The sequence below is a fragment of the Ovis canadensis genome, chromosome 20 (assembly GCF_042477335.2).
Source record: "Ovis canadensis isolate MfBH-ARS-UI-01 breed Bighorn chromosome 20, ARS-UI_OviCan_v2, whole genome shotgun sequence".
NCBI classification, from domain to species: Eukaryota; Metazoa; Chordata; class Mammalia; order Artiodactyla; family Bovidae; genus Ovis; species Ovis canadensis.
Genome location: NC_091264.1, coordinates 38135651 through 38149635, shown reverse-complemented (window position 1 = coordinate 38149635; position 13985 = coordinate 38135651). Strand labels below are relative to the sequence as shown.

The window sequence follows — 13985 nt, the reverse complement described above, 5'->3', positions numbered from 1 at the left end:
ACCCAGATAAAATTCACACCAATCAAAGTGTTTATATGGGGAAGGGGCCAGAACTAATGGGAAAAAAGTGGGAGAGAACCAAGAAGCTGAACTGAAACTAACCAAACAGGATATCCCTAAGACCAGTGAAAATGCCCCATAGTCACAACACTTGGACCTTGGACTCCAGCCATGCCAGTCATTCCAAGAAATCCCAGCATCTTTTTCTGCTGTCTAAGATGTCCAGTCGATTGCATATTGGCCTCTAATTGCACCAAAAACTTTTTCTGAAAGCCTAGGTGAGCCTTCTTTAGGCTGGTAGGAGAGTGGCAGTGATCATTTATAGGAGCTGGGCACCACCCCACCCCCTGCCCGGCCCAGATTCCTAATCTTAATGGAACTGAGAGTTAAGAATGATTTTTTAATGTCTCGTTGGATTTTTAGACTGTTAATGTACCGAATCCTTCTCATTATTACTTTATTGATTGCTCATTGACCAGCCCCCTTCAAATCGTATTAACCACCCTCTGCCGGTTTAGATTAGGAGAGTTTAAAAAGCACCTTTCATTACTCCCCCCGCCCCCAACTCCTGCCATGGAGTTGAGACTCGCTGGCTTAATGGGAGCTCTAATGGGGCAGCTAAGAGGAGAGGGGCCCCAGTCCCTGCCGATTGCATTAATAGCTCAAAGGGGGCCAATACAGAAAATTAGCCGTAAACGAGCTCTGGAGATCTTCAAATGAAAGAGCCATTTATCACGTTGGCTACCTTCACTCCACTCGTTTGCTCTCTCTACTGGGAACAACTCATTTCCTCTTAACTAAATTACTTCAGAAATGTCAGCTAAGCCCAGATAGAAAACATAACAAGAGAGCTAGCCTACAATCAATGGGGTGATATCAGCACGGGTGAAAAACTGGACAGGGTTAAATTTTAGGACGGAGACCTTGCATAATTAGAGAGACACGCGCGCGCACACGCACAGAGACATATATCCTTTATGTCTAAGTTTTCTCCCTTAAATACACACAGAGGCGGAGAAACCTAAACCTGGGCGGGTTGCTGACACTTTATTAATAAGGTAGACCTTTAGAAATCTCTCTAAAAGCCCATTAGAAAACAAATAAAGCAACCAGGTCCCTTGCCAGTTGTTGAAATTTAGAATATTTCGTCCAGGAAACGTTCTCACCTCCTCTTTTATGAAATTAATCTCTTCTTCATAAAGGTGGGGGAGGGGCAAAGACGGGAGACCAGAGGGCAGGGAAAGAGCTAATGAATCCATAACCTTATTTTAAGTGGTTCATAGTGATCTAGAAAAGTAAATCAACCATTTATTCCACTTTTGCCCATGGCTCTCTAAAGATAAAAATATAATATTAGGATCTTTCCGTCATGTAATAAAGCAAATACCTGAAATATTAAATAATGGACTTGACCTCACACTTCATATTCATACCACACTCCTTAAATCAATAGAACGACCGGGGTGCCACTTAGATGTGTTAGGCTGTGCATTTTTAAAACGGTTTGCGGGGGGCATGAAAAGTAGTCCATCTTTCCAAAACCAGAAACCGCCACGTTAGTCAATATTCTCCTTTTCTTATTCCTGGAGATCCTCATATATACATACATATTCACATTTCACTGACAAACATATCCAAGCCCTGAAACCAAAACATCCCACATCTAAGAATATTTTCAGCCCCATTTTGTTAGGCAAGTTAAGTTCCAAATATTTTTATTGGTCTATTAATAGTATTTCTAATTGGTCATCAGTTGGGCCTGCCCCACCGCCAGCCCCGATGCTGTTTCAGCCCCCATAGAGAACTCTGAGCTAAGGGATTCTAGCTTTCCATGAAAAGGGACAGAAACTAGAAAAGAAACCAAGAAAGCCAATGAAGAAGCGCCTCTCCTCCTCCCCCATATTAACCCCCACCCCCCCATCCCATCAACCAGCAATTAACCAGAAGAGAAGACCCAGGAGGGAATGGTGAAGTGAGCTGTCAGTGCAAAATCAAAGCGCAAGCCCAAGTGTCCCAGCAAACCCAAACCCTGGCATTACAAATCCAAAACGATACTATCTAAGGAAGAGTCGGAGACATTTGGAGGAACACTTAAATACTTTTACCCCAAACCCTACTAGTCGTCTTCAGGATATTACATTCAAAAGCCAAATGGCAACATTTCAAGTACAGCCTCCCCTCACCACCTCCCACCTCTCAAAGTGACTTTTTCTGCTTTTCTAAGAACAGAAAATTGAACACACCTCATCTTGCTTGTAATCCTTGCTTCACAACCCTCATACTCTACCGGCTTGACTCCGCGTTACTTTTCAAACCATCCTTTCCCTTTTAATTGTTTTTGTGAATGTCATCTGGCTCAAATGAATCAGAAGTGACTGCAGCTAGGGACTGTTGACACCAAACAGAAGGACAGGCCTTCTCCAGCATCGATAAAAAAAGGGTTACAGTAGTTAAAATTGTAGCTCCAAATACCGGTTCTTGTGATAATTAAAGATTGCACTGTTTACACATTCAAGCTCCTAAATTTGTGGCATGTGAGTGACATTCGGGCCTTTTGGCAGCCACACTAATCGCCAGGCATTCTCTCAGTGACTGTCAGAGAAGAGGGGGAAAAATTAAGCAGCTGCAATACGCCCGAAATGAGTTATTGTAATTACATTTAATTAGTTTAATTAGTTAATTATTTTGCTTACAGCTGTACAAGAGACTGCAAACATTTGTTAATATCACATGCCCTTTACCAGTATGGGGTGATTCCACAGTCACACTAAATCATGAATGCATATGTAGGAAGATTGAGAAATGTTCAGAGGCCAGCTCAGTTTCTCAGGAAGAGCATATTTAGCGACACATTTGGCACAGTTAAAAAAAAAAAAATCTGAAGAAACAACTCGTAAAACACAGAGAACTGGGAAAAAAATTACCACCCCAAAATACAAAAGCAAGGAGAGAAGGAGCTGCCCCAATGGCATAGGGTTTGGCTCAACAAACTCCAGTTATCAATGAAATAATTACCTCATATTTTTGAAAGCAGTGTTTCCCAACCATACATAATGGTAGTTCAATTATTTATGATGTATCTAGGACGGCTAGCAAATGTACTGTGAGAAAAATGGCAATGGTCTCTGTCTCTCTCATCAGGGTTTCTGCCTTCAGTCCCTACCCCCATCCCTTCCTCCCAACAGGCATTTTCATCCAGATAGCCACTGTCCTATGATTGTGAACAAACACTGGTGTCTTATAAAACAATGAAGTCCTTCAAAGTGAAAACGCATCATAAAGACATGAATGCACAGGAAAACTTTGCTTACTTTGGTGGGGGGCGGAGAAGAATCCATACCTTTTTTTATGACAGACTGGTCCAATAGATTCATGCCGCTGTTATTGGCATCTTCAACTGACTGTGAATATAAAAACATCACTATTCAAATCGACTGGATATTAAAGAATCGCACACATAAATCATGTCATTCCAAACTGGAGTTTCTGTTATTTCCATTTATATTAATTCACAAAGGGAGGTTTTATTATTATTATTATTACCTCCAAATGGACACAGAAATGAAATTCGCCCAAATTATAAATTCTTCCAATGGAAGAAGAGGAAAGAAGAAACTGTAGAGGCATCTGGGATGCAGGATTGGTTTAGTGATTATATTAAACATAGATATTACATAGACACATAAACTTATATTATTCGCTCTTATGAATTGTGAAAATTTGGCAGCCGCTGAAAGATTTTCACCAATATTAGTCAGAGCGATGTCTGTTTTCTATGCTATCCCAGTGCATCTTAACCCCAGAGTCATTTTACAAATACATAATAGTTTACATTATAGGATTTTAATTAAAGTCTGAGCAATTTGGAATGGAATGCAAACAGCAACACATAGGAACACGTTTGCAGGCCGTCAGGACCGCACACCCACTGCAGTTCACACACATCTCAGTGCTGTGTGAGCTTCCTGCTGCAGGACAGTCCCTCCGAGGAACCTGACAATCTGCTCGCCCTGCCACTGCTGCTGCCCAGCAAGAAGCACACCTGTTAGGAAGGCAGTAACTACAGACACGCACACACAGAGGATCTCCCGGTGTGCAGCACCTGGGTCATGGCAAAGAACAGTCACCTTCCTTGCCAGTTGCATTCCAGAGAAGGAAAATTTCGACCCTAGATGTTGGCTGCACTTCAGAGGGGAAATGGCTGTTAGAATGATATTCTTGCTGTCAGGATGCACTAGGCTTCTAGCTGTGCACCCCAGGGCATCCAAAAGTAGTGGATTCCCACCCTCTACTCCCTGGTGAAAATCAGTCTTAGCCTTTCCTGCAATGTCCAGCAGCTTTCCTTGATCCTTACAAACCTAAGTTTGGACCAATCTGTCACCCTCTCTACAGAGCAGTAAAAAGCAAAGGGCTTGAGAGGGAGGTTGTGTTTAGACAGCACCTCCCACCCACTCAAGCTGCATCCCCAGACAGGGTGTGTGTTCATCACAAGGAAGAGATTGTCTACCCCAAACAAGCAGTACATTAGAAACGAGATGATCTAATCACGGAGGGGCATGTTAATTTGTTTCTTTTCGTTTTTAATAGCCACTCCTCTGTTCTCAGAAAGATGAGGAAAATTGTTATTCCCCATAAGAACCATTTTCCATGTTGCAACATGCCATCTCCATCTTAAAGAAATAGTAAAAAGAAAAAGCTTAAAAAAAAATGCTTCATGTAACTTGTTCGGAACTCCCAGGAGACCCCACCATGCACACCGGGCGCGCACACACAAGATTCACGCCTTCCTGTGCTCACGTGTCTGCAGTGGCGACGTGTCCACGCAGGACAGAAATATTCGCCTGTGTCTGTGGACCGGCAGACCCGCGATCTTACGGGCCGGGACCGTGCGCCCCCACACCTCACCCTCACGTCGGTACGTAAATATGTATATACGCCTCATCAGCGACGTGGGGTAGTTGTGGTAGTTAATGAGAAGGCTCTTGTCTGATTTTCTATCTAATTACGGCCGCCTGCTGGGTTTTTGTACAGGATATTCACGCAGCATGCTGGCGCTTAATCGTCACAGGGAGGATCGTAAAGATTTAATTAGGACTGCATGCGGAAGCTCGGAAAAACAACTCAGACTCGTAATTACTAGACTTCTTTAGTTAAAAGTGATACCAGGGGTTGCTTTAAGACAGTAGGGTGTGTTTGAGTGTGTGTGTGTGTCTCTCTGTGTGTGTGTGTAGGGGCTTTGACTTAACATCCTCATATGTTTACACTCAGGTAGGAGAGGTGATGAGAGGTTAGAGAGCAAAGACCAGAAGAAGGAAAGAGGTGTTCACAGCAACTGAACAAACTCCAAACTAAGTATCATCTCCAGCTCTCTTTCTGATGCTGTTTTTCTGAGTTTTTAACACTGTCCCCACTCTCTGCGTGCCTGCCCGTGCGCGGGAGCATGCACACACACACACACACACACACACAATGGGTGAAATGTAGCATACCAGAACCCAAACAGTGATTTGCTGGTTTAATAGCCCCTGTGAGTAAATTGAAATAGAAATTGACAGGGTTTTATAGTTTCATTTAAAAAATATTAGAAGCATTTGGTTAATCAGCTCCTCTCCTTTGCTTCTCTCACGATCGGGGCGATGGCCCCGCGTGTGTGTCTGGGTCACACAACATCTTGCCCCGACCCTGGGCCAGGTGAGGACCCTTGGCTGTGAGGCCACTCCCCCCTCCTTGGCCTGGCAGCTCCCTGGTATCTGCCGGATCGCAGCTGGGTTGACATAGGTCCCAGACACACACTAGGCCCCTGAGATGGGACAAGTGACTGGGGTTCAGGCTGAGGCACCTCTGGTCCCTTTTTACAGATGGGGGGCGGGGCGCAGCCCACCCATACCGCAGAGGCAGGAAATGGGAAACGCGGAAACTGCCAGCCGCTCCTGCCACATAGTCCCCTCAATTCCTGATCCCTAACTCAGAAGCAGAGCCTCTGGGATGGAACAGAGGAGGCGCAGCCTCTGGATTCAGGGGTCTCATCTTTGGTCCATCTCCTCCCGTGTCTTTCTTTGTCACCTGCCCCGTGTCTTGTCAAGCACACCCGGCGTCAGGAGGCCTGTCATCGCGTGGGAGACAGAGATCCTCCCTTTCTCTTGGGAAGGCTTGGGGTGAATTCCTCCTGACCTCTGACACCGAGGGTCGACCCTGAGAAAGTCTCCCGGGCCTCCCCACCTCACCAGGGGACCTGCTGAGATGCTTCCGGGGGAGGGACGGGGAGAGATGGGGTGGGCGGGGAGCAGCCAGGGCCCTAGGCCTGCGCTTTCTCTGCTCTGGGCTCTCTCCACCTCCCGGGTCTCAGCTCCAGCCGCAACTTCGACAAGGGTATTCTCCCAAACACACACCAACCTGACCTGTTTTATTCTTGCCTCTTGCATCTGACCAAACCCTCCAAAGTTCTCACAATTCTATCTTTAAAATACAACAAAATGACTAAAAGCAAAGAAATCTGTTCCCTCTTTGGGTGCAGTCTCTGGGTTTAGTAGCCTGACCACCCCGCCTGCAGAGTGGTAGTGACACAGCCAATGTAGCGTTGCCAACAGCAATGCTGATGAGTTGATCCACTTTCATTATCTAGCACTTTGAACCATACCCACAAAGGTTAATTTAAAAACTTTCCCCCCAGACAAGTATTACCCCAATGCATTAAAACACACACACACACACACACACTATTGAATATTTCCTTTCTCATATGATATTCTGAAATGAGCAATACCTCCAAGACAGAAACAGTTAAACTTGGTTAAATCAACAAAACTACCACTTATGACTATGGGTAATCCAGCCACAACTCAGGTGATTCCATTATTTCTGGAAATACTAAATAACTAAATTTCCCTTAAATCAGTAAACCATCACAGACGAGACACAGACAGCATTTAATGCTATCACCACATTTTAACTATTCAAAATACATTTTCTTCAGCAAGGTAAAGAGAAGGGACTGATGCACCCTTTCTCTTTCCCATTTCATGTCCCTTAGCTTTAGAGGTATGTCTATAATGGTGTGTAATACAGACAGCCATGCCAATGAGATTGAAGAATCACTTGAAAACCTTTCAACCATATTTATCTTTTCTAGAGACTATTTAAAGAGCAAAAGGAGATCTGCTCGGAATCACCTAGTTTTCAGAAATCATTTCTTTGATGTTTCTTTGTTTAATTTAACCAAGTATTCTCCACCAAATCAGGCTCCATTGTGTAGGTTGCAGATGGGATAGTGATGGGATGGGGGTGTGTTTGGAGCCTTTTGTTTTAAGAAACAAACATGTGATGCCTCTTCAACTGGTGACACTGGGGAAAGGAGGGTACTAGCAGAAAGAAGGACTGTGGAAGGACGTGGAGAATGTTGTTCCACTGCCGTTTCATGGTCCAAAAGGGGGCAAAAAACCTCCAAAATTGTATGTGTCCTCATGAACCCCCAAACAGAATTATGACTTTCTGGGTCTCTCCCCATAAATCTTCCATTGCTCAGATGCTGCCTCTGGAGCTCAATTCTCTTGGAAAAGGGTTCTACAGCTTATGGGACTTTCAAAGTAAGACCTGGCTTGGACAAAATAACACGTTTTTCTTCCAGTGTGCATTGTCATGCTTAACAGAGTCTTTGCAAATTGAGCAAGAACCTCTGTAGAGGTCCCTGCACCTCCCTGCTGCAGCTCCAGCCTCCAGGCAGCCAGGATTCCACCTGCCACGTCAGGGGGCCAGACCCAGGGGTATAGGTTGCGAGGGCACCCGGCCTGGTTACACAAAGCCAAGAGAACAGGAAGGAGTCCCCTAGCTAAGGCAAGACAAAAACACCTAGCTTTGACTCTGATGATCCCAAACTAGCAAAACACATGCACACTTTTCTCCTTCATTCTTTCATTTCTCACACGTCTAGCTTTCATCACTGAAACCCCAGAAAATGCCACTAGAGTCACACAGGTAATACACAGTTACACACATCGAGTCCAGCTGCCCCTATACAAACTACCTTCCCCTCCACCCCCCCAAAAGACAGAGCTGTCCCTCCCCACCCGTCCCCCATCCCTGGGCATTTGTTACTTGTTTATTGTTTGCTTGTGTGCCATTACCTGGACGTCCTCCATGCCGGGATGGCCGAGGCCGTGCAGCGAGAGGCTGTCCCCCATGCCCGCGTCAAGGCCGTGGTGTGCCGAGTGCAGGAGCACGTCGGGCCGGCGGACCGAGTGGTAGTCCCTCCGGGGGTCGAGGCCCGAGAGCTGGGGCAAGGCGGCCCGAGGCTGGGGCAGGAGAGAACCGGCTTCTGAACCCACTTCTTGCCGCTGCCGTTGCCCCCAGGGATGCTGCTGGGGCTGGTGGAGGGGGTTCAGGGAGTAGGGGTCGTTGACGTGGGAGTAGGGGTCCTGGCTCTGGTGATAGGGAAGCGGCTGGTAGGGGGGCGGGAAGTAGGGCGGCTGGAAATCTGACGACGGGGTGTGCGACAGCGGCGGGGCGCTGGAGTAAGGTCCTTGGGACACCGAGCCCAGCTGGGAGAGCCGCGAGCTGTGGCTCGGGACGCCATCGTGCCGGTCCTGGGAGCGGAGAGGAGAGAGAGAGAGAGAAGGGGAAGGAAAAAACAAAAAACAAAAAAACACAAGCGACAGATGGAGAAACCCGGCTTGGGCATCTTCTTCCCAGGACAGGGGAAACGAGAGTCTGAAACTTAGCCTCCCAAGCTGACTCAGAGGGTACATGATTTCAGCAATTCCAAACGCGAGGCTTTAGGGGAACATGGGGGTGACTCACCCACTGAACCAACATCTAAGCCTTCTGTTGTTGGGGTGCAAAGCTGGCAAAAGGGATGAGAGTAAAGTAACAATGTGTATGGGGGAGGGGGGGGGAATGATCAATTCCCTAATGAAAAATACAGGAGTCTAACACACAGTATTTGTTCTTCTGGGTGTTTTACACTGTTTTTCTAACTCGTCCAGAGGTCCAGAGCATAACAAATAAAACTTCCTACTATTTTCTGTGCTGCTCCTCTCGTTCAAAAGCAAATCCTGCCTTTCTGGCAACCCAGCCCGCTGGCCAGGAGTTCCCCAACACCACCTGGTCATTCCAGGACACCCAGGAATCTGCCTGATCTGAGTTTCCAGTCACCCCTTCCTCCCCAAGAGGAATTAAATAATTTATGTAGTGTTGGGTTGAAATGGATCTCATTCAAAAGTCATATCCTGAGTCCGTCTTAAATTAAGTTGAACTGTGGTTCAAAGGAGTTCTTTCTAAGATTGCTTTTCAATATCTAATATTGTCCCTACTTCAGGGTGTGAAGATGAAAGACCTGGGGTTGGGAGGGGCGGGGGAAACCAAAAAATAAAAACAAAAGGCCTAGACAACTTAGTGTTGGTCCTAAGTGGACTGCTGAACTCAGTGAAAGGGGTAGGTGTGTGTGAGTGTGTGTTTCTCCCTCTCCTCTCTGGAAATGCCATGGTAAAGTCCCCATGGTTCTTTCTGGAGAAATAGTCACCTAAATTTCCCAACTGCAATGGCAAATAAAAAGTTTTTCTGTTCGGCCTCCCCCTACTCCCCAGCTGACTCATGGAGCTCAGACGAACACACAATGCAGAGAAGCAGCTGCAGCCTCGTCCAATTATGGTGCTAAATTACCAAGCCAAAGGCGCTCGAAGGAAGACAGAGACGAGAGAGAGTGAGACGCACACACAAGAGACAGAGAGACAGTGAGAGGAGAGAGCATGCAATTCTGGTACAACGTGAATCCAGACTCACCATGGATGAATAGGTGTGGACTAACATCTGGAAAAAAAAGCCTGGTTACTGCTCAAAATCAAACAGTGATTAAAAAAAAAAAATCAAGGAGTCCAGCAGAGAAACGAGCTGGACACAGGAGCCGAGCTTGAGGTGTTTCCAGGACAAGCCATCAAAAAAAAAAAAAAAAATCCCCCCCCACCCCCAAACGAGATTGGCGACGCCTGTCACACACAGACAGAGCTGTTCATCGGCCTCTTGCTTGTCTTTTTGGCCTTTTTTCTTCTGCGCTTCTTCGGGGCTCCAGGAGCAGTCCTCTTCCGCCCGAAGCTGGGCTCAGACTGCTCGGGCGCCCCTTCCTCCCTCCGCTTGCCTACACCGCCTCATAATAATTGATATTCATGACTATTAATATTACACGAGTACTTTAAAGGGAGAATGGAGGACAAATGGAGCGTGAAGCAGCAGCGGGCGCAGAGCTCCCCTACTATTGTAAATGACGTTCATTCAGTGGAGAATTACTAGATGTAATCAGACGAGGGGGCTGGCAAAGGCAGACCGGGGGTAAAAGTTTAGCAGGAAAGAGGCAGAACTTCAATTAACTGAGCCGGGGACGCGCGTAAAGCAGCCCCTGCTCCCCTGGACCAGACGGTGAAGAGGAGAGCATCCTTGGGGTCTTGTGCTGAACCATAGGTGTCTAGGTTCCTGGAGAGGGACTTTCCTAATGGGAAGAACTGATCGCCCTAGGTGCTTGGCGTGCAGATTAGAAAACAAAATAAAAAGGCGTTGCCTCCCCCTTTGGTGGGGAGAGCAAAGGAACCGGTGGGCCCGGCTGTTTACAGTGGCGTTTACAGACTTTCACAGTATACTGGAGATGATGCTTATTTATTAAAGGACAGAGGCGAGAATGGGGGGCTTTCCATCCCTTGTGTAGCCTTTCCCTCGTTAGTGCTCCTGCAGTCTGATTTTTTAAACTTCAATTTAAAATATATGCAATCAATCTTCAAGTACACTAAAGTTATCCTTTCCAGGCAAAGCCAGGGGCAACAGAAAACCTTTTTGGATGTTTCAGGAACCCGTTCAACTGGCCTGACTGCCATTTCTGTTAAAGTTCAACCCTCCTCCCGACTTAAATAGCCTCCTTCCACCGGCTTCGCGTTCTCTTATATTTTTTTGAGCAGAAAAATTAGGCAGATAGGAGTACCTGCAGTATCTCTTGTCTCTCTCCGTCGGTCTCTTCTCTCTCCCACCCTCTTTATTCTCCCCTCTTTCCCCCTTCCACTCCACCCCTCCCTCTTCCTCCCTCCTCCCTCCCATTTAGCTAGTCTACTTTTGGACTCTTAGAACGAGTTTTATCCTGCTTACTTTTCGGAACCCAGTGAAGCCCCTCTGTATACCTGGAGCTATTTACACCGTAGTCCCATCCCAGCCAGCGCCAAGCCCACTTTAGGCGCTCACATTCTTTAGGACTGTTCTAGCGCCTGCGACTGACCATTATCCCGGCTGTTAAAGAAAGAAAAGGAGGCCGAACCGAAACAAACCCCACCAGGCGGAGGCGCGGCTCTCTCGTTACAGTCAATACACAACCACAAAGAGGAAAGGAAAGCCCCAAGTCATCACTGCGCAGAAAGACGAATCTCCTCTCTCCCTCTCTCACACGCACACAGACACACACACACACACCCCAAAATCAAGATTCGGGGCTGGGCAGAGCTGGGAGATTCCTGGCGCGGCCGCCGGGCGCTGCCTCTGAAACTCCACCCGTGGCAGTAAGGCTCGCGCCGGCTCCTCGGAGCCGCGGTCTGGGTCGCGGCGCTGGGCCGGCGGAGTCGGGAGCAGCCCACTCCCAGGGTCCGCAGGGCGGCTCCCCGTCCGGCTTTCTGGGATCGTCCCGGAGCGGGCGGGGTGGCGTGTCCCTCGCGGGGAGGGGATCCTCTGCGTTCCACCGCGACCGCTTCGTCCGACCCAGCGCTTCCCGCGCTGATCGCCCGAGCCTTGGCTTCTCAACCTCCCCTCTCCGACTCCCTCCCGATCTCCAGCCACCGCCCGCTCGCCGGCTTCCACCTCCCCCTTCCCCAATTCCTCTGCCCCTTTCCTTTCACCTTCCTCCAAGCTTTTCTTTCTCGCTTCCCTCTCTCGACGTCTCCTCGGAATCTTCGCTTTCCCTTTCCCCCCCCAGCCCCCTAATTCGGGGGCTCCCCGGCTGGTGCGCTCGGAGCGAAGTTCCGCGGGCCTGGGCCGCTGCCCCCGCTCCTTCCGGCCGCCCGTCCCGCGCGCAGCCCCACCGCCCCGCCGCTCCGTCGGCGCCCGAGACCCGAGCGCACGGCCCGCGCGCCCGGCCCAAAGGAGGCAGACGCCCGCCGGGCTGCAGACAGCATCTCCATCCGAGGGGGAGTCCCCTTGGCCTCAGCGCTAACGAACCGTGCGCACTCAACCCGGGGAGAAAATTTCGTTAAAAATGCGAAGACATGGGGCCGTTTGTACGCCCCGAGTCTCAAAGAAGAGAAACATGAAAGAAAAAAAGAAAATTAAAAAAATTGTCTGCTACGGCTCCTTGGCTTGCGCTCTCTCTACATCCATCTATCCGTCTGTCCGTTGACCACCCTCTTTCTAATTTTTCGTGCGCTACTTGGATCCGTTTGTTATCGATCTCAAAATTTTTATTAAAAATAAAAATTCAAAGCCCGAGTCTGTTGCGAAGGAGGCTTGAAAGTCTACTTCTCTCCCACACTCAAAACGAGGAGCCTCTGCCTTTATTGGTCTCTATTTTCTCTGCCCACATTCACTAGCACCCGTTCCTCATCAGATCCTGAAGGAAGTGGGGGGGGGGCGAGGAAAAGGGAAAGAAAAATAAAATACCAAAAATCAGAGAAATCTCCTAGGTTAAAGTAGTCAGATTTCCACCTTAAAGTCCCTTTTCAGAATGTCGAAGTCTCCCCAAGCCAGCTTTTCGAAAAGTTAGAGAAAGCTGAGAAAACCGGCCGGAAATCTACAAGCAAATAGCTTAAAAATATAGATGAGTTGCAGTGTCAAGAAGCTCAAATTCTCTATCTGCAAAGCTCTAAGATGCATCTGGGGGTGTCGGCTCACCTCATAGATATCTTCGTACTTGACATTCTCCACGAGCTTCCAGAGCATGATGGCAGCCTGGTCTCTAGGAGGTGAGTGCATTCATGTGAGGAGCAGATGTCTGGCTTCTCAGGACTCCGCTGTCTGTAATGATCCATCTATAATTGGAAATGGGGGATACACACCAAATCCGACGCTCCTCTCCCATCGCAACTTATATCTGTTGTCTCAAACAATAGGCTGGAGAAGTAAGCCACAGCTGAGAGAAAAACATGATCACACACACTGGAGTTAGATGCAACCCACAGACATATATATTCTAAAAAATCATAAACACGTATTTACACCCAGACACCCACATTTAGTTATATAAGCACCCCTGGGTCACGAAGAGTCTACAGACTCTAAACATGCATTTAAAGGAAAGAGCGAGTTGGTCAGCATGATTAATATAAATATACACATTTTAAAACCTCTATATTGAAAATGATGAATCATTGTACCCACTGATTTAAAATCTTTACAATTCATTTGGGGAAACCAGGGTGCCCACAGTTCCCCCATTTTCTTATGTAGATTTTAAAAGGGGACCATTACTGAGATTTTCAAATACAAAAGCTCCTGTTCTTGTTTGTTCAGCAGGAGGCTTTTGAAAGCTGGATTTGGGGATTTTAAGGGTGATCTCTCTGTGTTGATGGCTACACAACTTTTTTTTTCTTTTCTTCACTGTACCTTAGTCACTGTAGAACAAAAAAGCCGGCTCACCACAATGACCATTTCTTATATTTTCCTAGTCATTCTGCCCAACACATTTAAAAACTTAAATACTGTATAACCACCTAAGTCTGTCCTACTCATCCTTTACGGGTTGTTTGTATTTTCAACGGATTCCATGTGCCATTCTTTCTTTGGCTGAAGTCTCCATTTTATGAAGTTTGTTTGTTTTTTTTTTTTTCAGATGTCGGAAGCAACATAGGTGTACAATCACGCAATGTTATTTTCAAGCCTTCTTTGCAGAGGGATGGGATATTTTATATCTGCATTTGTTGTCTATAACTTTTAAGTGGTTTTAATCACGGAGAATCAAGAAATGGTCACCTGAACCTTTGGAAGGTTTAAGCAGAATGTTTTTCAAGAAGATACTGAAAAATACTTTAAGAAAT

At 47.1% G+C, this 13985-nt stretch overlaps 1 protein-coding gene across 10 annotated transcripts in view; it reads right to left on the bottom strand.

The window, feature by feature from the left end:
* Positions 1-13470, bottom strand: part of TFAP2B (transcription factor AP-2 beta) — a 29352-nt gene extending 15882 nt beyond the window's left edge. For 2 of the 10 annotated variants that reach the window (XM_069564711.1, XM_069564712.1), the window contains exons 1-4: positions 13330-13470; positions 12844-13081; positions 8121-8579; positions 3341-3401 (exon numbers count right to left, since the gene is read on the bottom strand). In XM_069564711.1, the coding sequence (XP_069420812.1) occupies positions 3341-3401; positions 8121-8579; positions 12844-12924 (601 nt within the window). In that variant the 5' untranslated portion in view covers positions 12925-13081; positions 13330-13470. Of the gene's footprint in view, positions 1-3340; positions 3402-8120; positions 8837-9774; positions 10097-10957; positions 11005-11150; positions 11446-12843; positions 13152-13329 lie in introns of those variants that run through there. The other 8 variants (XM_069564709.1, XM_069564710.1, XM_069564719.1 and 5 more) reach the window with 7 other exon arrangements.
* Positions 13471-13985: the final 515 nt, after the last annotated feature.